The sequence below is a fragment of the Anastrepha obliqua genome, chromosome 4 (assembly GCF_027943255.1).
Source record: "Anastrepha obliqua isolate idAnaObli1 chromosome 4, idAnaObli1_1.0, whole genome shotgun sequence".
NCBI classification, from domain to species: Eukaryota; Metazoa; Arthropoda; class Insecta; order Diptera; family Tephritidae; genus Anastrepha; species Anastrepha obliqua.
The window spans coordinates 14,658,095-14,683,175 of record NC_072895.1 but is presented as its reverse complement, the minus strand read 5'-3'; the positions used below and the strand labels follow the sequence as shown (position 1 = coordinate 14,683,175).

Below are 25,081 nucleotides of genomic sequence, written 5' to 3'. Positions count from 1 at the left end.
TTAAGTAGTAATGCTCACGAAAAAGGCTAATCAAGCGTTTATGCGGGAGTGATTTGCTTATTTTTCTACTTTCTCACTTTCTTTCAATCTAAAATTTTTAATTTTGTTTCCAATTTTTATTATGTTTTTATTTGATTTAATTTTTCTTTTAACTTAATCAAACTCGCTCTTGCCTATGCCACTGGTTTCCTGTGCTTGCTGCCGCGGAAATCACCTTGCGCAACGGAAGTGCAGTTTTGAAAAAAAAGAAACAAAAATCATTATGAATACTTAAATAAAATTAACCTGAGGTTTCTTTTTTCTCAGCTGTCACATCGCATCCGCGCGCGAACTATATATTTAAAATGAAACAGGGAGTAGTTTGCAGAAAACATGACTTTAATCTTCTACGTCAACTTAAGACTAATCTGTACATTCTAAAATGAATTGCTTATTACCCAAAAAAAAGCTGCATTTTATGAACAGTTAAACAAAAAGCATGACGCCACCTAAAAGTTCAGTTGCAATGGTATTTTTTCAGCCAACATTCCTTTTTACGATTAGTTTATTTGTTGTTACTAGAACTGTTTAATTTAGGTTCCCCAACATTGTTTTTCCATTAACAGTTCTTAACATTTAACTGCTTAACATTTAACATCCTTTAATTTGTTTAACATCACTATTGTGTTATTGTCATGTTAATAACATTAGCTCTGTTATTAACAGAGGCTTCTACATAACTCGTGTGTGCCGATCGTCCAGTGTCCGGTTAACACAGCTACGAGTTTGGAAATTTAATGGCGTGAAGTCACAAGGACTTTCTGCGTCCTGCGTCTGTTGGGTTGAAGCCAAAAGGTTTTCGAAATCTCACATGAAGAAATGGGTCTACGTCTCTTCTGCGCATTCTTGAGAATTTAGCGAGCTATTCGTTTTTTCTTTTTTTTTGGTGGGTGAGGTAGGGTTCGAAATGCCTTCGCACTTACAGCGATCTTCGTCTACTGCGTCCTGTGGCCACTAAAACGATCCCTCCTCTCGTTTTGGGCAGACACCCTTCCCGGAACTGCTTCCTATATTACTTCGGGAGGGCCCAGAACGGCATCCATAAACGATCAATTCTATTCACCTACGTCTGGGTCCACCATATTTGTAGCCAGCTTTCATGCTATAGGCTCGTCTTCTTGTGTCTCTATTTGTGCGGCTTCACTTTGCTGCACTGTGTCGAGGTCGATCTTTTTTTCCGTAGTACGTTCTCGATGTATTTCTTTAGCGCGTTCCAGCTGTCCTCGCGTTCGAGCAAATGATTATCTTTCCGCGAGCCATCTATTACAACTAAAGAATGTGTGTTCAGCGTCATCGCGCAGCGCTTTGCAGTATATGCACTTGGAATCGGTTACCTTGCCCATGCGTATAGGTATCTCCGGAAGTGTCCGTGGCCCGAGAGGAACTGAGTTAAGAAGTAGTTCCCTTCCACGAAGTTCCTTTGGACCCATTTGTCAATTGATGGAATAAGTTTCGCCGTCCATCTGCCACTCGGTTCAGTGTCCCATCGGATTTGCCACCGCAGCATGGTTGGGCATCTCCGATCTGAGAAGCTAGTGATGACGTGTTTCTTCTTGGACTCCCACGCATCCATTCGTTCCCGAACCATGAGGTCGACAGGTATCTGCCCGCTGATCATGAAAATTGCTGCACCTGAGACAGTGCGGTAGGCTGAGGCAACTCTAAGTGCAGCTGTTCGTTGCACAGCATCCAGTGCTTTGCGCTTCGCTTTGCAGTTTAACACAATTCGCCATACTTCGCTGCCGTACAGGATAATTGAGATTGTGGCCGCCATAATTAGCTTTCTTTTGCTCTTTGTTGGCCCACCGATGTTTGCCATTAATCTACTTAGCATACCCGTGGCCTTTGCTGCTTTGGTAGCCGCGTGCCGTATCTGAGCCCAGAAAGTAAGCCTGCAATCAAGTTGAATACCTAAGTATTTCACTACTTTTTGGGTCACAAACGTCGCGAAAATGCAAATAAGCGGCATTCTGACCTCGAGTGGCATGTGACCTCGTGTCATAAGGATGACTAACTTCGACTTTATGTTTGGCGAGTTCCAGGCCGTGGTCCTCAAGCCATATTTGCGTCCTTATCATGACTTGCTTCGGCTTCCTTCTAGCGTTTTCAGTGTCCCGAGCTGGTATGACCGCCACTATATCGTCCGCGTATCCCGCTAGATATGTATCTTCTGGCTTTTCTATGCTCAATATTTCATCGCAGCTCAGCTATTCTTTTGAGCGTACAAATTGATGAAGAGCATCGATCAAGCACTTCAAAACTTGCATACCTTTTTCTAATGGCGGTCGTTCGTCGGTAGGCGATAACAACCCTCCTTATAGAAAACTGTCTGACGTTCGGAGGTGGCATAACACTGTTGGTCCCTCTATCTAAGGAAAAATATCAAGAAGCGCACCACTAATTACAAGAGGAGCTCGGCCAAGCAACCACAAAGGAATGTAAGAAAGTAAAGAAATTCAAGAAAGTAAAAAACATATAAAAATATATTTGTAATAGCAAATCAAGCTCTGGATTCAGCAGCGATAGCAAAAAAAAAATAAATACCAGTCTAACGGCGCGATAGAAGTGAAACCTTCCGTAAAAAAAAAAATTAAGAGAGAATGAGACGAAAGCAGCATTAGGAGCAGGATAGTTATAGGTTTATTATAATATTGCTATAAAGTTCATATTTTATTTTCTTCATTTTATTATTATTCATCCTCAATGTTTTCAATTTCAACAAATGATACGAGTGGCTTATGATAGCTAAAATATGATACAAATGCTTTGGTTTCGATGTTGTCAACATATCTTTGAAATACCGCGTCAACTGTTGTTTTTTATCGTGTTGTCGATTCAGTGCGATTGTTACACATTTTTAAATTCAATTAAAGGAATCGCTGTGTCCAATGCAATATTTACGTTAAAATCGCCACTTAAAATCATTGGAACTTTATCGTAATCTTTTCTAAGTATCCGCGAAACTTCTGGTGTATACTTTATTAAATTTTCGTGAATCAATTCCGTGATGCTATTTATTGATTGATTCGGTGAAATATAAATTGCCACAATTAAAACTGTTTTTCCATTGCTCAATCTGGTTTCGCATGCACATATTTCTCCCACTTTAGAGAGCTGAACAGACAGTGGTTCTAGTTGCTGTGCATTCAGATCTATCTGTGGAGTTACAATACGAGCACCGTCATTTTGATTGTGGTATACACCGCCTGCAATTGCGGTAAATATTTAAAAATGAAAATATTTACGAATATAAAAATACGGACGCAATACAGCACACGCGGCTGCTATTATAATACGCAGGCGCGCACACATACGTACTAGCATACATACAAACATACATACGTATGACGCTTGAACTAAACACCAAAGCAAGTAATAGGCAGTGTAGTATACATACTACAATACTCACTATACTAGCGTGGTTCAGCAGTACGCAGCCACACACATATACGTATATCAACATATAACGCTTCGTAGTGTCGCTTTTTCGTTTCATCGAGTCTCAAATCACTCCCAACGATTCTAAAGAAGTTTTCACTTCAAAAATACATTTATGTTAATGTACAACAACAAAATGCGTTTGTGTTATTTTCAATTGCAGATTCTTTTGAACTGTATTTCCTATTTTTATCAGCTCGCAACACTTGTCGCCTCAAAAATTACACCAGCTGCCTGCGTGCATTTGGAATTTAGGACACAGCGGCTTTCAAGCAAATAAAATTCATAATATTGTTATAATCAACAACAGCAGCAACATACTAATACTTTGTTTATTTTTAATACATACCAACATATTTGTTGTTGTTGTTGTTGTTGTTGTTATCTGTGTAGTTTCGTGTATGTTTTACGAGTGTGTGTGCGCATTAAGTTGACAAGTTGTGTACACATTTTGGCCATTCAACGACTCGGCAGCCAAATTAACATTAAATCACACAAATAAGATGCATAGCCTGGCACAGTGGTCTGTACGCATGTATGTACGTATGTATGTATGTGCACAATAATGTGAAGCAAATGTGACTGCATTGTGGCAGACAATGGCCATTGCTGTTGCGCTATAGTCAAGTCTGCGACGTTTTGCTGAATTCGAAAATCTGTGCGGTGTGACCCAAATGAAATGTCTAAATACAAATGTGTATCTGAATACAATATAATTTTATGAGTTTTACTTAGTAGCTGACAGACAAATGAAAATAGTGCTGAAATTCCGAAATTGTGGCATGCGAATTTTCACTTGACACAAATTTGCGCCTGCAACACTTTTCGTTGGTATGAATTTAGTTTATTGAGTTGGGTGTAAAACGAAATTCGTAGTAATTTTCTAATAAAAAATCTTTACTTATTGTAAAACCAAGAAGTTTTAATTACCCCTGCAACGTGGCGTTAATTTGAGATAATAAGCATCATTTTTACTTTCTGGGTGCATCAAATGCAACAAGTTTGTTTGGGTTTCTTGTGTTAAGTAAATTAATATTCATATCAAATTTAGCATTTAGCTACTCTTCAAAAACAAGTTATTTTATTGCATTTTATATATATTTTTTATACTATCAATCAACTTATTTGCAAGTGATGGGATTGAAATAACCCCACCTTGTATACTGAAGGTTAACTTCAATTATATCTCGCATTAAATACCCATGAACTTATTGTTTTTGTCTTATAATCTCTGAGAGCATAGCCAACTGCACTTTGCTGGCCTAACAGAAAATGTTATGCTAACAGCGACTGTAGACTGTGATGACTGTGTAGACATTTTGAGCAAGATGCATTCAGGCGCAGCCAGAGCCGTAATTATACAAACAAAATACAAATTATTAATTAAGTATTATTTGACGGAGTTTTCGTAAAGGAAAATTCTTTTTTCCATTATTTTTCATATAAATACTGGGTTGCCCATATTCGACGAACCCACGTGTTTTTTTTTAAATCAAAGAAAAACACAATTTTTTTGATGTTCACGATAATAATTTTATTTAGTTCAAGTAGATTTGTTGACATGACTTTTTGAATATGATATCTCTCAAACGGCCGCCTTGAGCCTGTACGGTGTATTGTGCCCGTTTTGCAGCATTTTCCATAGTTTTAGCTAACATTTCGGCTGGAATAGCGGCTATTTCCTCACGGATGTTGTTCTTGAGCTCTTCTATAGTCTTTGGCTTATTAATATAACCCTTTGATTTTAAATATCCCCACAAGAAGAAATCAGGTGGCGTTAAATCGGGCGAACGCGGTGGCCAGTCAAAATCGCCATTTTCCGACATCAAACAACGAGGAAACAATTTCTTCAAAACATCGATTGTGGTGCGAGCTGTATGTGGTGGAGCGCCGTCTTGTTGAAACCATAACTGCCTCATACGCTTTCGGCGAATAATTGGCATCACAATTTTCTTCTTTTCTTCTTCTTCTTCTGCTTTTCACAATTGACTTCTTTTGTTGAATGTAAATTTCAACAATTTGTTATGGTAAAAATCTGCTTGGATTGACGCTTCCAACGCGGTATGTCATTAAGCGATGTGACGTCTCTGTCAAAAGATACATTGATGCCAGATGGACCCGTCGAATATAGGCAACCCTGTACAAATTTTTCGTAATAAACGAGGTAAACACTCCCATTATTTAGAAATAATAAAGCTAAAAAGAGCAAACCAAAGACATAAACCATGCAGATGACCCCCCCATTACATATCGATGGTTTTCGAAAAAAGTGACACAATTCAAAAATACAAAATACTGAGTTGGGTCTGTTTTCTAGATAAGTGACGCGCCAATTCGATCACCTGACAAAACGACACTAACGCCATCTCTCAGAATTGCTTCAAGATTCGCTTATGACGCTTTTCAGGATAAAAATATATAAACTCTGTAGTTGATTTTTGCTTTTAACGGCAAAACTCCGAATTTGAGTTAATTTTGAGTTGTGTCGCTTTTCTCGAAAACCATCGGTATTTAAATATGCATGATGGAAAGAATAATGAGATGGCGCCTATCGTGGTACCGTTACTTTGCTCTCAGCGAATTTGGCAATGAGTTACGTGGTTTTCGCACCAGTATGGCCAGATTACCATTTTCGTAACTTGATTTAGAATATTTTTTTCTGTTATTTAATCTCGGAGTTTTAGTTCTTTCTTCATCACATTTTTCTGGACTGTCCTCATTAAAAGTAATGTTTTTAATTTTATAAAATATACATTTTTTAAAAATTAGTTCAATAATTCACTTAGTTTTATTGAGCTTCAACAATTAACATCAGGTAACATAGCCCGCGATTGCAGTTGTTGTTGGTGTATTTCTGCTTTCAGCAGTCAAATCTCTCCCGCTATTGCAGTGTTGCCTAGCTTTGGATATAGAAACGCACTAAAATTCCCATTTGAAGAAAATGAAATACCAATTTTTATTGAATTACTTAAAGAACTTTGTATGCGTGAAAAATTGTCTTTAAAACGTGTGATTTTTTTTAAATAAATGTGTTATGGATATGTACAATTTAATTTATGAGTTTTTTTTTAAAGAAGCTCTTTTGTTAAGAGAACGACTTATTTGCTAAATTTGAGGTTATGTAACAAAATAAGGTACTCTTTTTGTATAAATGTCGTTATGTGTTTTTCAGTATTTTCTGGTATTTTTTTGCTTATTTTTACTATGAATACACCTCTTGATGCCCTATGTCCGGACGAAACGATTACACCTCTATGGTTTTAATTCGCATTCAAAAGCTTTTTAAAATATGTAAAAAGGTTTTCAATGTTAAGAAGAGTTGAGAGAAGAATATTTAATATTGTTGGCAACACTGCACAACTTGGTAAACGTGACGTTTGAGAGCGCTGGTATTCATCTGCTCTTAGCAGAGCTCAAAATGCAAATACAAATTGGAAACATGTTAATTCAGTTAACATCATTCTGAGGGGCATTTCTAGGACTTAACAGAGTAGTTGAATTCTTGTTGGAAATACGCTAAGACAATAAAGGCCCACATATATGGGAGAATACATGGAAAACTGGGGTGGGTTTTTAGTGGGTGAGCCGAAAGGCAAATCTCACTCTTTTCGGCTTTCAGTGATTTGTGCCACCTCCATAAAAAAAAACATAGGAAACTGTCGTGTACAGCTTATACTGGACGAAACGAAACTATTATACAATAAAATGAATGTAGAAAGCTGCTTCGAAAAGTAGAAAAATCATACACTTTCCAACATACACTTCAACTAGACTAAAATCACACCCACCCGCAACTAGTAGTTATTCCTGCCGGGTAAAAACATCACTAAGAGGCATAAACTCAAGCATATTTGTCTTCATTTAAAACCGTTGCACGTCGTCTCATTCATTCTATGTATACTATATATCCGCCCAAAGGCGGATGACTATATTTTTAGAGCGCTTGCTTGCTCATAACTTGGCCAGCACGATGAGTGCGTGTATGCGCTTGAGTATACCATCTCACAAACATACAACATTTTGTGTGCACATACAAAAATTTACATGCATTTTTATATGCATACAAAGCTCATAAACTACTAAAAGTCTGTTCAGCTCGGCTGCGTTGCGCCTTCGGTATGTGGCGTGCGGCATGTGGCATTCGACATATAAAATAAATATAAATATTTGCTTGCCGCATTAGTTGGCTGCATTAATGAGGTTTTTGTTCACTTAGATTTTTTTTTTTTTTTTTTGTTTTCGTTCTTCTTATTACCATAGTTCCCTGTGTGCTCGCATACTGGGCGCCAAATTGCCCCAAATTGCTGGGCGACACCAGCATAAATCGTTTTTGAGGTCACGGCAGTTCGTATCTGGTAGACGATTTGAGACACTTTTCGTGGCATATGCAACCACATAAATACAAGTACATATATTCCTTTTTTCAATTTTTTTTTTTTTTGAGCACTAAATTTTTCTTTGGTTCTTGGATAAAATTCTTCTGCAAAAAACTTCTTGTCAGGCATTGCTGGGATGGTGCGAGCCAAATATGTAACCATCTACATTTTGAATGTTTTTGTGGTCTATGAAATACGTGTGGACATGTGCGACCACCTGCTGAATCTTTTTAAAATATATTTATGTTTATTTCGAAAATGTTTTTAGACTTAAAATAACTTCGAGGTTAGTCATTTTAATCTTTTAAAGAGCAAATATTTATTGTTATTTTGTCGTAATTGCTTAGTCTAAAATCATCAAGTTGTTTATTTAGAATTCCCTGCGTACTTTTGAAAAAATTTTGGGCATAATTTTGAAATGAAGACGTGGTTCTGATGAAATGATGATTCAAAGTATGCTTACTGCTATTATAAAAAGTAAAGGGTGGTTAAGTTTCAAGGGCCGGTGTTGATTTTGAATAAAATACAATTTTTTTTAGGAAATTATTGTCATTTATCTTTATTATGATAATATTGGTGTGGTTCAATTACGTATGGAACAAAATAATGGCCGCGGTGGCCTCGGCGGCACACCTCCATCCATCCTATTTTCGATGACGTTGAGGCATAATTGAGGTTCTATGCCGTTAATGTGCCGAGTTATCTTATCCTTTAACTCTTGAAATTTTGCTGGCTTATCGACGTACACCTTTTCTTTCAAATAATCCCAAAGAAAGAAGTTCAACGGTGTCAAATCACATGATCTTGGCGGCCAATTGACATCGACATTGCGACGTGAGATTATTCGGCCCTCAAATTTTTCGCGCAAAAGAGCCATTGTTTTGTTAGCTATGTGCCAAGTGGCACCGTCCTGTTGAAACCACATATCGTCCACATCCATATCTTCCAATTCGAGCCATAAAAAGTTCGTTATCATCTCACTATAGCGAACAGTATTCACAGTAACTGCCTGACCGGCCTTACTTTGGAAAAAATACGGCCCAATGATGCGGCCGGCCCATAAACCGCACCAAACAGTTACTCTTTGTTAAGGGTGCATTGGTTTTTCGGCAATCACTCTTGGATTATCATTCGCCCAAATGCGGCAATTCTGCTTATTGACGAATCCACTGAGGTGAAAATGCGCTTTATCACTGAAGATGATTTTCTTCGAAAATTGGTCATTCACTGATGCCATTTTTTCAACAAAGGTTGACAAATTTACTAGGTTTCACCATTAACTATAGTGAATTCGCCAGCCGAATTCTTTAGGATCATTTCACACATATTTACACACTCGTCCAATAAGTTGTTGTTGTTTTTTTTTCGTTAATCACTAACACAATCTCAGTTTATTCGTAAACAAACCACTTCATGACCCCAGTTACTTCAGCCTCTCAGCTGATTCTATCAAATTCGCTGAGAGCCAATTAACGATATGACCACACTTTCTGGATACTCTTCAGCACGAATTATCGCGGTACTCATACTACATAACGCACACCTACTTACACTCACACACTGCTTTATGTTTAACATAATCCTCTCTTCCTTGCATTGGTTTATGCTTAACACAAATTTCGGAAGAGCCGTTACTATCACGGGCCTAATTCTTTCCAGAGTTTAAAAAGTGTTTACTAATTGTGGAAAAACTTTTGTTCAGAACTTCTGACCGTCATTTTGGCAGCTGCTACAGAAGTAATGTGAGAGTACGACTAATTGCTCTGCCTTCCTAGGCAGCGTTTTCTGAGATCCACTATTATTACAAACTAGTTGATACTCGTGATTCTATTTCATTTGCAAATTATATCATAGAAGAAAAAAAATCTTTTCTTTGATTGCAGTAATTTGCGTTTTCATATAATGGGTTTTTCAATAAAACGTGTTACAGGTGAATGGATTGCGCGATCGAGAGATGATTAACGATTTTTTATGGCGGGAATTGGATGGTATTGATCTGGACAACGTTTCCGAACCGTATTATTTCTCGCAGAGGTGATCACAATTGGCCACCGAGATCTTGTGACTTAACACCTTTTGTCTTTTTTCTTTGGGGCCAAATGAAAGAGAAGCCAACAGCCCACGGGCCATTCAAGACCTCAAAAATGGAACTCATATTTGTGACGATGAAACTCTTGTGTTATGAGGAAGTGGAGCTCAGAGAAATACGCTGAATCCATGAAGTGAGCACAATAGATCTTTCAGGTAGCAGTGCTAAGTCCTCAAATAATAATAGTAATAATGAAATCTATGCAGTAAAATAAAAACCCCACAAATAATTTGTACGAAAAAATAAACAAAAAACAGCAGCTAACCAAAATCGAATCGTCTAATGTTGCTACTGCAAACGAAATGTGCTAAATATTTACTATAAAATGAAAAGAAATTCGCGAAAAAAATCGCGCATCGGCCGGCGAAACTCTGGCAGACGGCACGAGCTCAGCCAATGGCCGATAAGGCGAATGAAATGAAATCAGCGCCGTGGGAGCAGCCACAAAGGCGTTTGGAAGATGATGATGAGTGTTAATACAACAATAAAAGAGCGCACAAATAAATATTTGCGTGCCTACATATGTTTATTAATGTGTGTGTGCATATGTATGCGTGGATGTGCATATTGATATGAATAAAAGTCAATATGCAGTGCCGCCCGCAAGAGATAGCCAGCTGAAGCGGCGGCTAACAGAGTTCGCCAGATGATTCAGAGTCTGGGCAAATAAAATAAATGAGTGCGCACACATACATACATACGTGAAATAATGGGAAATAACAACAATGATAACTTTTTGTTTTTGATTATCAAATATGGACTACTATTTTTTGATTTTTTTCCCCCCAATTGTTGCACTTGCGACTTTTTGATCGTCAATAATAGCGCTGTGTTGGTTAAAGCAAATGTCACCACACACACGACCGGGCATTGAAATTGATATACAGATCAAAGCGCTAATCACTACTTTTTTTTTGTTTTACTTTGCTGTAGTTTGCGTTATATTTATTAATTTTGGTTTTGTATTATACGCTTCAATTGAGGCAGACAGTTTGTGTTCTGCTTGTTCTTAGTAGTTAGCTGCTATAAAAACGTTGCGCTTTACGTGGGCGGTTTGAGCGTAGCGGTCAGTGCCAAAACTGAAAATTCACACATGCGAACACTCGTATTGAACAAATAATAATATAGACCGTTATATGTACTATGTAGATGTGAGTTTTGCATTTAGTATTTTTCATGCGCGCATTATAAAATTTTGACAGCGCGTCCGCATAAATTCGCTTGCTTCAGTCGGTAATTGAATTCGAAGGCGTAGTGTGATTTTGGCGCGTTTTTGTAGTGCGAACAAGAAATTGAATCGGAAAAGTATGAGAAACTTGTGAAATACCCGCTAAATTAAAGTGTGTATCAGAAAAAAATACTGAAAATTTTGATTGAAATTAATTGAAAAATACGTGCACGCACACAGATGCATATTGAAATTCAAAATATGACTTGTGGGCATGAGAATTTATGTGTGGCCCGAAAAATGTGCGAAATAAGTGTTTTGGTTAAGTGAATTGCGACAAGATTAATTATTAGCGCAAATTATTTGTGAATCAAAGTGAAAAAAGAAAATTAAATTAAGAAAAATCAAAAAAAAAAAAAATAAAATAAAATAAAATAAAAACCCAGCAGCCTGCAAAATGCCGAAGGTCTTTGCGTGCCTTAGCGGTTTGAGGTAAATTATGAGCGCTTAGAGTTGAATGCAACTGTAATAAATAAATGTTAAGGGTGTTTTTTTAATGGCAATGGAATCATAAATCACTTAAAAAATTCAAAAGTGTGCCAGAAGAGTTTTTTGACTTGAAATAGTTTCCTTCTACGAGGTCTGTTGAGGTGTATACCTATGAAATGAGACTTTTTTCAATTTCAAACGTTTATTAACAAAAAATGGTTACAAACTGAATCCTCAAAATAATAGCCATCGCTAGCGACACATTTTTCCTATCTCTCAGGCAATTTGTGGATGCCGCGCCAACAAAATTGGCCGTCTTTGGCCGCAAGCCAATTATCGAGCCATTTTTTGGCTTCTTCGTGAGAATTGAAGCGCTGCTCGGAAAGTCCGTGGCCCATCGATGCAAACAAATGATAAGCGGAAGGCGCCAAGTCTGGTGAGTAAGCCGCATGCACCAACGGGTGCCAATCGTACGTCTCCACCAATTCCCGGGTCGCTCTTGTTCGATGTGGCAGTGCATTGTCACATTGTCAGTTCATGCGGCACCTATCATCCAAGCTTTAAAATAATGCCCATGTCTTTCAAACGTTTGGAAATGGTTTTTTGGGTCACTCCCAACTGCTCTGCCATCATTTCTTGCGTTTAACCATCATCTTCATCCAACAATGCTTGTAATTCGGCGTCCTCAAACTTTTTCGATGGTCGGCCACGGTCCTCGTTCTCCACGCTAAAATCACGACTTCGGAATTTTTCAAACCACCTGAAGCGCTGTGCTCTACTTAGAGCATGCCCAGCATAAGCTTCTATAAGCATTCGATGAGCTTGAGAAGTGTTTTTCTTCAATTGATAAGAGAAAATCAACGATGCCTGCAAATCGTAGTTTGAAGGCACGAAATTCGACATTTTTAAGAGCGATAGAAATGCATTGTTGTATGAAACGTAACAAACAATGAACTGAATATTGTTGACAGATGGCAGACGAAAAAAACATGACATTTGGGAAGGTTTAAAAATACTCCTAGTGACATCTATGGACTAATAGCTGAAAGTCTCATTTCATAGGTATATACCTGGTAAGTACTCGTGTTTGATGACAGAGGCCTTTTCTGAGGGAAGTTGGTGTCAGCAACGTTCGGTAATTTGCTTTTTGCTTTTGTATGGGAAAAAATGCGAGGAGATAAAAACAAAGTCGAGTGCTGTTTACGGGGACGCTTCGTCATCTAATTTAACGAATTTAAGCGTGGGCGAGCAATCGTTTTTGATGAGGAAAAAAATTTGGAAAAAAATTTTATTTTTCCCCTAAACAATTTTTTTTGTTATATTTTATCCTAAAACATGAGAAAAAACAAAAAATGATTTATAAAAATATTGCATAGCAAATATTTCATTTTAAAAACGTGAGCTTATAAAAAAATAAAAAATACGAAAGAAATCTGAAAAAAGTTTCTTCAAAAATGGCAGCAAAAAAGTTGTTCCCAAAAAGTTTGGAAAAAAAATTTATTTTTCCCTAAAAAAATTCTTTATTAATTTTATTCTAAAAAATAAGAAAAAAAAATATTTATAAAAATATTACAGAAAACATATTTTATTTTGAATACGTGAGCTTATAAAAAAATAAAAAGTACAAAAGAAATCTGAAAGGGGTTCCTTCAAAAATGGCAACAAAAAAATTGTTCCCAAAAATTTGGAAAAAAAATTTATTGTTCCCCTAAACAATTTTTTTTATTATATTTCATCCTAAAATATAAAAAAATAAAATTAAAATTGATTTATAAAAATATTACAGAGAAAATATTTTATTTGGAAAACGTGAGCTTATAAAAAAATTAAAAATACGAACATAATCCGAAAGAAGTTTCTCCAAAAAACGGCAACCAAAAAATAATTGTTTTGGTGAAGTTATTGGCCAGCTCGTTTGTACGATGTGACTCTTTTAGATTATTTTATCTGAGGATATGAAAAGTCTCACGCCGCCTACGCCGATAAACCAAAAACAATTGAGCACTTAGAAGCCAACATTCGACGCGTAATCACCGAACTGAAGTCTGATATGCGGCGCAGAGTGTGAGAAACATGACATGACCGAAATTATTTTCCAACATTAATGCGTTAATGCTTTAATTAATGCTTAGCTGCCAAATAAATTGATTTTTGTGCATATTAAACACATTTCTCTGTGCTTTTTCGTTTACCAAAAAAATCACCCTTTATTTGTATGAGCACATATGCAGAGGTAGATATGCTCATTAACTTCATTCACTTTATAGAATGCATTAATACTAGAAATATTACTAGAAAGGTGGCGCAAAATTAATCATCAAAATTTTTTTTTAGTAACTTTTCTCCAAAAAACAAAAAATAAAATTCACGCGCTTCATTGCTTGACGTACGACGTCATTTGCAAAAATTATAAATCTTCCGATAGGGTGATTAATTTTGCGCCACCTTGTTCTACCTTACTTGGTGTGATGAATAGGTGCATTATCACTCATACGTGGCTTTAAACTCTTGACTTCAACTTAGTTTTCAAGTTGGCTGACTGCAAAACTATACTCACTTGGGGTACAACAATAACGCTTCCGAAGCCAATAAAAAAAAAATTGGTTTTTTGCGGCTTATTTTAGAAGAATTATTACACATTTACATATGTCTACCACATTTCCATACGAACGGATGTTTACTTACATTTAAATACATACATTTAGTATACGTGAAAATATATTTTCATGTAAATATACCTACACTCGTGGTCACATAATTAAGTCATTTTATTTACAATACTGGCAGTATTTTTGAATATAAATTTTTTGACATTTTTAACAAAATTATTTTATTAATTATTAAATATTTTTGGATATTTTTAACAAAATTCTATGACAAAAATTTTGTAGATTAAGTTTCCAAACTTTGTACAAAATTCACAAAAATTCATCAAATTTAAGAAAAAAATCGTGAAAATTTACAACTTTATTTCAGAATTTTCCGAAAATTTCTGCATATGCAGTTTTACATTCAATTTTAGCTTAATTTTGGTCTGTTAAAGTAAAAGTTTTAAGTCATTCAAGATTTCGTTTATTTTTATTTTTATTTTTTTGCCTGCAATTTTGAGCATTTCTTCCTTCAATAAAAAAATGTAATTGGCGATAGTCTAGCCTGCCATCCAAGAGGTTGTGGGTTCGAATCACACGTAAAGCACGGTCCTCGCACTTTTCCAAATTTACCTACTTTAAATGTTTCTAAAAACAAAAACAAAACAATCTCATTCCTCAACCTCTAAACCTTACCCTTTCCATCCTTACTCCCGTACAATACATAGTCTACGCATAATTTGCATTGGGCGGCTAAAACAAGCAAAAACAAAGAAAAAGACACAGTTACACATTGCATCAGTGGCGCCAGCAAGAAGAAGCGGGCAACTGCGGTAATAGCGCAGATACACCAAATTTAGCGAAGTCCTCAACCATCTGTGTAATCCTTCTGCCTGAAAAATGTGAAGCACAGATGGCGCTCCAAGCAGTGAACAAGGCGTTATTCCAGAGCAACGACAGGTGGGCATTCCGACTACTTAGGATTGGTTGGTAGCGGCAGGCTAAACACCTACCCTATCAGATATCAAAATAGATTAACGAAACCTACGCCAGGCTGAGTCTTGTCGAGGCCCTATCTTCCCGAGAGGAGTAAACGAGGAAAAAAAATTGGCGATTACATTCTTTTTGTGTGTTTGATGGAGCTCCTCTTTCTATTTGAGGTGTGCGTCTTGATGTTGTTCCACAAATGGCAGACCTATAGTTTTAAGCCGGCTCCGAATGGCCGACATTTTTTTTAAGAGGAGCTTTGTCATGGCAGAAATACACTTACGGAGGCCGATGGTAGTCATGCAACAACCCATTCGGCTACGCTGGCCGACTGCTATAAGCTATAAAACTGCTTACCCAGAAATATTTTAAAAATTCTGAAAAAAAAGTTGAAAATTTTTTTGAAAATTTCTTGAAATTTTTTCGTGACTTAATTATGTGACCGCAAGTGTATGTGTGTGCATGTATGCACATTGCTTGTAAGCTTTTATTTGCGAATGTGACGTCAATTGGCAGGGGCCGGCAATTTCTATTCAAAAGTTTTTCATGTCGTACAAGCAAACAAAAAAACAAATTTTAAATTGTGGCGACAAAGTGGTAAATTTTCGAGTTTTTTCCTTTGTGTTCTATTTTTAGTTTTTTTTTTGTTTTTATGACTTTGTTGCTTTCATAATTTGAGTTTCAGTTGTTTATTCTTAGTTTTTCCAAACGCCATCACCAGTGCAAAAGTAGCTTACTCGTATTTTAGCCACATGTTGCCGCCTATGCTTTAGCCCCTCCGCTGGCATCCTCATTCCTACCAAGCAGCGAACAGCTTACGCGATCAATTTTTTCATTCATTCACTCACTCACTCACTCACTCTCTATATGATTAATCCCATCTATTGCGCAAAATTTTCTTTCAACAATCACATAAATTTGAGGTATAGGCCAAACCGGAAAAAATTATCAACAGATTAAAGATGAAAAGAAAAATAACAAACAGAAAATTTAAAAAGAAAGGAAGGCCACACCACACACAAGCCCCTAGAAACATACAAACAAGATTTTCAGTCATTATTTTTTGCGATCATCATTTGTTGTATTTGTATGATACTTTTTCGCTGGGCAGCTAGGCATGAACTTTTGCTGATGGAGGCAGGCAGATAGCCAACCGTGCATTGACGTGCAGATAAAATGCAACAAAGGTGTGACAGAGTATGAGATGAAGAAAAAGGGCGGGCGAGTAGAAGAAAAGTGATCTGCAAAGGTCGTTCATTCCTTTTTTCTCTTTACGCTCCGTTAAGCGTAAGCGTCCTTGGGTAAGGTTGTTGCAAATAGTTACATGCAACACAGTTTAGTTACTAGATATGTCGAAGTAGATTACAAAAAAAATACAATTACAACTATAATAGCAATAAAATGCCTTTCACACTTAAGCTGCAGTCTGCTTGAATTTCATGCGCTATTCTTTGACTGCAATTGCGCCCCTCTTTTTATTTGCAACCCAACTGACAACTGATACTCGAACGTTGCCGAGCGATTGTAAGCAAGCGCACACGTTGCAAAATGGCATTGCAATAGAGGCGCAACCAGCAGCTACAGATCGCCAAAAGGCAGTCAAGCTGAAAATGCCGCACGCTGGCCAATGAACGTCATTGGCGAGGTTGAACAAAATCCAGCAATAGCCGGCAAATGTCAGAGTCAACAAACCAACACACTTTGTATATGTGAATATGTATGTGTATGTGTGAATATGTATATTTATGTGTGTATGTGAATATGTATAGATGTGAGTGTATGCACACAAGCATACCTCTGTCGATGTGTGGACAACGAACCTTTGTTGAGTGGCTGACGAATACAATGGCAAAAATACGGTTTGCTTGACATTTCTTTTAATGTCACTGGCGTCGCTGCTGCTGCCGCTGCCGCTGCTGCTGTCTTCTGTTACATGTTTACCAAAGTTAATTGCGCATTCTGGCGTAAAGTGCATTTGCTTGCCTCGAACGCCAACTGTAGTGCGCACCATTCAGCGTGAGTTGGTGGGCGCTAGTGACGGCTGCCTAGTGAGTAATTTACACAAAAAAGCGTCATTCAGCATTGCTTTTCATGCAGTCGACGGGCGTGCACATTCATTAAATGAATGCCAAGCAATTTTGATATTTTTATTCATTTTTTTTTAATTTTTATTTTTTTATCACGCCTTGCAAAATGATATGCTTTTAGTGCGCGCAAGTGCAGCTAAGTGCATTGACAACAGCAACAACAACTATTTGAACATATTTGCTTTAGTGCTCACGCGTGCATGGAAATGTGATGCCGCCAGTGATGATGACGCCTTAGATAGATGTTGGTGGCTACGTGGAATTGGTAGCTTCGTCAGAAAGTCGCTGAACGCGTGAAACGTTTGATGGCAATACATCCAGCACTGCAATGGCATGACATTGAAATTGAAACGTCCAATTCAAGGTTGCCACGAATAGCAAATAAGTATTTATGAATGCTAGTGGAATAAATAGTTAGTGGCATGCGATTGAGCAGAAATTGACAATTTTTTCAAAGAAAGTTTAGAATTAAAACTTAAATTTAAATATAAAATTTTTTTGTACAACTTTTTTATGATTACACAGTGTGTTTCATAACTAATATCTCATTAAATATAATTGAGATGGCATCAAAGCGTATTCAATTGTGTTGTATGGCACGGTCAGCCTTCATTCAGTGCACTCATATCGGCAGTGACGCAGCCAAAGTCGAGGCAAAAGCTACAATCACAAAATGTGGTTGCCCATAAGCCAGCTTGAAGGAGTGCCACACAGGCACCCAAAAGGCAGCGAAATGAAAACAAAACATTAAAAAATAACAATAGCAGTAACAATACAGCACAAGTAAAGAGTATCAAAAAGCCACGGAGAACAACATACATATAACATAACAGATACCATAACAGCGTCCAATGATAGAGACGCGCCTAGATGCTGCTAATGGTTCCCCACTTTTGCCTTTGCTATTGTTTACCTGCCACTGTTATTGTTTTTGTGCTTATGTGTTTTACGCGCTTATTACCAGAGCGCTTGCGGCAAAGTGGATGTTTGGCTGTAACTGCGTCTAAATCTATAAAAAAGGAGCATGAAAAAAATCTATCTAAAATATTATGACGGCCTATCGGCCGCTGAAATCGCATCAAGGTTTTGTAAATAAATAAACTTTGTTCTTTTATCTTGAAAGCGGTGAATTTTTCGCATTTGCTTGCTTCATTTATTTACTTTTTTTTGCCTTTTTGTTTATTTTAAACTTCGCATTCAATTGGCGATTGATGGCAATTGAATGCCGCTAAAGTGATTTCTGTTGGTTTAATTGAGAAAATGAGCTGGCAGTTGGGTGTGGGAGGCTGTAATAAAAACAAAACCAAAAAAAAAAACAATATTTAACTGAGAAATAGGAAGTTACACGTATAATATATATAATAATAATTGCAAGTAAATGTAATATATATATATATTATATTAATAAATTTTTAAATTTTAATTTGATTAGTTTAAAAATATTAAAAAAATATAAAAGTAAAATAAAAAATAAAGTGAATTAAAATAAAAAAAAAATATTAAATAAAATTAAAACAATAAAATAAAATAAAATTAAATTAAAACAGCAAACATTTAAAAAAATTAAAAATAAATAAAATTAAGTATAATAAAATTAAATTGAATAAAACTCGAAAACACTAAAAGTTAAATAAATTAAAATAAAATAATATAAAATATTATTATATTAAATTAACAAAACCAAAAATAAAAAATGTATGCGAAAAAGTTTGTTAAAAGTAAAAAAATAAATAAATAATATAAATAAGTAAAAAATTAAACTAATTAAAATAAAATAAAATGAAGCCAAATTAAATAAAAATAATAAAACTCAATGAAATGAAAAGAGCAAATTAAAAAACAAAAAAACTAAAAATTAATAAAAAATAAATGAAATGAAGTCAAATTAAATTGAATTAAAAAAACTAAAAGTGAAATAAATTAAAATAAAATAATATAAAATATTATTAAATTAACAAAAAAAGAATATGAAAATGTATTGTATGTGAAATATGTAATTAACAAGAAAATAAATCAAATAAGTAAAATTAAAAATAAATTAAAGTAAAATGAAGCCAAATTAAAGAAAATTATATTAATTAATTAGAGTAATTTAAAATAGAAAATTAAAAAACAAATTCCAAAATAAAAAAAGATAGAGACGCGCCTAGATGTTGTTAAAATAACAAAAAATAACATGTAAAAAAATTTGACTGAAAACAAAAATTCAATTAAATAAAAAATTATAAAAAATAAATAGAATGAATAAAATAGTATAAAATAAAATAATATATCAAAAAAAGATTAAATTACCAAAAAATATAATTAAAAAACAAATATGTGTGAAAAAAATTTAAGCAAAAATAAAGTAAATAAAATTTTAACAACAAAATTAAAGAGCAAAAACAAAAAAAACAATAATAAAAAAATAAAATCAATTAAAATTATTTTGAATTAAACACACAAAAATTTAAAAGAAATATATAGAAAATATAAGTAAAATGCATTAAAACAAAATATTATTAAAACATCAAAAAATAAAATTTAAAAAAATTTTATTGAAAACAAAAAATCAATAAAATAAGACATAAATTAAAGCAAAACTAAAAACAAAATATATTAAAATAAAATGAGATAAAATAAATCAAAACAATAAAATTAAATTCAATTGTAAAAGCAAAATAAAAAATAATAAAAAATAAATAAAATGAAGTGAAATTAAATTGAATTAGACAAAAAAGAAAACAAATGGAAGGGAAATAAATTAAAATAAAATGATATAAAATATATATATACTCCTCCTCCTATTTGTGGTGTGCGTCTTGATGTTGTTCCATAAATGGAGGGACCTACAGTTTTAAGCTGACTCCGAAAGGCAGATACACACTAGGAGGTGGGACATTGCCGCTATTAGAATAATCTTTTTCTTTATTTTGGTGTTCTACGGAAATTCGAATTTACGTTCTCTCCGAATTCCTAATGGTAGTCACGCACCAACCCATTCGACTACGGCGGCCGCTCCAAAATAATACGCCTCTTCTATTCACCATTTTCCCGATCGCTATCTCTAAGCTCGATTAACTTGGCGAAAAATTTGCATGCGAAAGCAACAGCAAAGTTATTGAGTAAGATGCGCCGCTAGCGAGTCTGGCTATAGCTCATTAGGCCGCACTGCCTTACCAACACATGCAATTTAAGGCAGTTCTTTCACCGCGTTGCTAACACATGTTGATTTCTATCAGTTGCTTCATCTATTCGCCACTTGCTAACTCTTGGTGAAAATTAGGCCTCTTATATTAAGTTAAATTAAGAAAAAAAAAACAATAAAATTAAATTAAAAACATTAAAAAACTGAATTAATAAAAAACTGAATAAATAAAAATTTTAATTACAAATAAAATTGAATTCACCTAAACTAAAAGTAAAATAAAATTAAGTACATGGACTAAATTAAATTAAATAAAAATACCAAAACCAACCAAAAAAAAACACTTTTCTAATTCTAATCTAATCTACGTTTTTCTTATTACAGTCCTTACAAAATTTCCATAATATTGTAAACGACTTATGCGACAGCCCAAATCCAGCTATTAGTTGCCTACTTTCAGTTATGTGCCTTTACTTTACTGCGCACAAAAGACTTAAGCGAGCAACCAGGAAGTCATTAAGCCTGCGAAAGCGTGCGCATAAAGGACCAAAATGCTTGGCTCACTGAATGCGGCTTATGCCATTAATGATATTTGAGTTCTTCTTTCGCTTTGCTTGCATTGTGTTTTGGGCTTCTCACATTTCTTTCGCCGCATTTAAATGAATCTTCAGTTACGTTACCGCGTGGCTGCTGTGCATTTAGTTGATTTACGATCGATTTCGTCGCTGAGCTATGGCGCCATAGGCATTAAAACGCTTTCGGATTTATGAATTTTCAGCTGTACTATTTGCTTAAGCAAATTATAAGAAAAGTGAATTACACAGACGATACAAAAGAAGACAAGTGTGCATTTGTATACAAAAACAAAATGCAAAAAAAAAAATTGCCAAAATGAGTTAAGCAGCCATGCGGAAAAGCAACTTAAAAGTGACGTAAAAACAATTTACTGCGCGAAATTTCAACAAAGGAATATAAAAGAAGTGTAATAAATTATAAATTATTAAGTTATTCGTTAATGGCGCAAAAGTTTGAGTATTTATTTATTTTATTTTATTTTTTTATTTGATTTTTTCATATTTTTTGTTTTTATTTTTTTTCGTTTTTCGCTGGCCTATCAAGGCAATCGTTTTTGTTGCATTTTAGTGCTTGTCAAAGATAGATTCAATAAATGTTTTTTTTTTTTTTCAAAACTAAATTGTTTTATGTTTGTTTTGTTTTCGCTTCTTTTGCGCCCAACTCATTTCAAGGTAACGCGTTTAAAGGCCTATACACTGCTGACTTAATTATTCGATTTCAGTTCACTGGTTCAATGTTTCACACACCCACCTATTTACTTCAGCCATTGTTACTGAAATGTGATCCATTTCAAGTATATTAAATACACCTATAGTTCAATAATTATTTAGGCTGGTGCAGAATTTTTTATAATTTATTTATTTACCTTATAAAAAACTCACAGCAATTGTTGTAGGCTACTCAACGCTGGTGGCCTCAGGAACAATTTCAAGTGCCTCATCGTTATTCCTATTGCTTCTTCTTCGTTCGGAGTTTGCTTGGCAGTTTAAGTGACTGGAAAAATATCAAAAATCAAATTTTTTCCTTAAATAAAATTGTTAATTTATTTTCAGAAAAAAAAATTTAAATAAATGTAAGAAAAGAAATTAAAAAATGCAAATAAAGATGCCCTAACGCCTTAAAATTTACATACACAAAGTATTAAGGTGGAAAAAATGTCGCAGCCATTCGAAAAAAGGCTTTGTCGCAGAAAGCCTGGGTAACCGCCAGTTTCTTTCTTTTCTTTTGAAAAAAACAAAATATTATTATTTAAATTTTAACAGCTTTGACATATGCAATTTCATAATTTTCATTTTCAGAATTTAAATTTATATCACTGAACAAAAGTCTCTAAAATATGCCTCTTTTACCACCGCTACTCTGGCCTCACCCCTTATTAGCATATTCTTATACATATTTTTATTAAATATACTAAAAGGTTTATGTTTCTATTTATTTACTTACTTCCTTCACATTTTCTGCCTCTCACCGCTTTTTTTTTTATTTTGTGTAATTTTTTTTTTTTTTGCTCCGCCGCCACACCAAAAACGGTGAAGGCGATCGCGTCTAACAAATTCACGCATTCATTCAATAAACGCTCAACCGACTATGACAGCCGCGCCACTGTCAAGTGAACGTTGTCTGCAACAATAAAAACAACAATATTAATATAATAGCCACCGACAAGCGTACGCTGATGATGATTAATGCAACTAAGCTAAGAGCGAATGTCAAATGCGCTGGTTTGCGGTGGGGCAGCAACACTCTGCTATTTTTTTGTTTTTCTAATTTTTCATTTTCTTTTTTTGTTTGTTTTTTTTTTTAACGTACGCTTGCTAATATTTTGCTATAGCACAACAACTTTTGGTTCTGCCTCATAACATTTTTTGTTTTACTTTTACCTTTAATTTTTGGCGCTGGCGCCAGTGTCGGTGATTGCTGAAATTTGCGGTGCCTCTTGTGTTGTATTTATTTTTAACGCCGGTGGTTGTGTCTGTCGTGTGTAATTAATTAATCAAATGGTTGAATTAAAAAATTAGCTAGAAGTTTTTGACAAATCGCAAAAATTAAAAAAAATGGTGTTTGATATTTTGCGCTAATTTTTTGTAATTTTTTATTGATTTAGTATTTTTTGCTACACACAGTTTTATACAATTTTAACATTTTCTTTTAATTTTTTATTAAATTTCATAATAAAATCTTGTTATTCTAGTTTTTAGAGGTTTTTTACATTTTTAGTATTTTTTTAATTTTTATTAACGATTGCAAGTTTTTTACATTAAATTTTTTAATTTTTATAATTATTCTTATCAGTTTTTATATTTTTGTTATGTTTTTCTATGTACTTCTTTTAATTTTTGTAATTAATTCTTGTTATTATATTTTTAATCAATTTTTACATTATCAAAATTTTTTTTTTACTTACTTTTTTTTGATTTTTATGAATTTTTCTTAATTTTTATAATTAATTCTACATTTTTTTATTTTTCGAACTTTTTTTTAGTATTTAAAAATTTGTATGACTAATTCCTGTTATTATATTTTTTATCAATTATTTACATTTTTAGTATTTTTTAAGTTTTTTATAGGTTTTTTTTAGTCTCTATTAATTTTTATAATTAATCCTCCCATTATATAATATTATTTATCAGTTTTTTACATTTTTATTATTTTTTTAAATTTATATACATTTTTCTTAACTTTTATAATTGATTATACATTTTTAGTATTTTTTTCTATTTTCTTTAATTTTTATAATTAATTCTTGTTATTATATTTTGTATCAGTTTTTTTTACATTTTTATTAAATTTTTTGTTTGTACTTCCTCAATTTTTATTATTAATTCTTGTTTTTTTATAAGTTTTTTAAATGTTTGGTATATTTTTAGTTTTTGTTCTAATTTTTATTAATTTGTATAGTTAATTCTTCTTATTATATTTCTTATCCGTCTTTTGCATAGGTATTTTTTTATTTTTTATTACTATTTTCTTTTTATTAATTTTCATAATTAATTTCTTTATTTGTATATTTTTTTATCAGTTTTTTACATTTCTTCACAATTTTAGTATGTTTTTAATTGTATTTTTTTTATGTTTATAATTAATTCTTGTTATTCGATTTTTTAACAGTTTTTTAAATTTTTAGTATTTTTTTTTCAATTTGTTTTATTTTTTATTAATTTTCATAATTAATTTCTTAATTTTTATATATTTCATCAATTTTTTATATTATCGTAACTAATCGCTTTACGTTCAATTTTATTCCCCCTATGATTGTTTTTTTTTTTTTTTTGGCATTCATATTTAATTTTTAATTTAATTCGAGCAGCTCATTCGTCGATCGGCGCACCTATTTTCCGCTCATTTATCAGTTGAAAATTAAATTTTTTAGCTGTAGCACAAATTGTCGCACAACTTTTATCTGTCGCTTGCAGTTATTCAATCGATATACCCCTTTTACTTATGCATACACACACATATGCAATAAATATCAATGTGTATGCCTAAGCACCGTTGCCTTGCAGCAATGCCTTTCGATTTTGCAACAATACTGCTTCACGGCAAAGAAGGCGCAGCTGTTTGGCAAATTCGCCTCTATGCCGCCTTGTGTGTGGCATGCTACGCGTTATGTGACGTTCTTGCTGCTCACCGCATAGCTTGTGTGGCAAACAGTGCAGTCGCTCGTACGGTAGCTAAACTTTTGACTGATAAGCAAAGTTGATTGCAATTTAGCGCCGCTCACAAGCCAAAAATAAATCAAAGTCGCCACCACCAGCCGAATTCAATCGGTTTTCTGCCTATTTGGCTAATGTATAGTTTTTGTTGGTCCCATATATGTATGTGTGTACACACATATACAAATACAAATAAAGTGTGCTTGCTTGTGAGTGTAGTAGCTTTTGTTCGATTGGCACATTTGCGCGCTTGCGTTTTTTTTTGTATGCGGCTACGACTTTGAGGCTCGGTTCGTGTGCCGTCTCCGGCGCCTTGTGTAACAATTAATCTTGCGAAACGGTAACGTGTGCCACATGTGCGGCAGGCCGCATTGGATTTGGGTCAAGCTGGCATAAGAGCGTAATTATATAGGAAAAGTGGCATTATAGAGATCGCTAGATATGTTTGTATTGAAGAAATAAGA

At 34.2% G+C, this 25,081-nt stretch overlaps 1 protein-coding gene across 1 annotated transcript in view; it reads left to right on the top strand.

Annotated features, from left to right (window-relative positions):
- The first annotated feature begins 11,509 nt into the window (after positions 1 to 11,509).
- The window catches only part of LOC129246210 (protein Shroom), a 100,044-nt gene continuing 86,472 nt past the window's right edge, over positions 11,510 to 25,081 (top strand). The window contains exon 1 of the mRNA XM_054884818.1: positions 11,510 to 11,602. Within this exon, the coding sequence (XP_054740793.1) occupies positions 11,568 to 11,602 (35 nt within the window). The 5' untranslated portion in view covers positions 11,510 to 11,567. The remainder of the gene's footprint in view (positions 11,603 to 25,081) is intronic.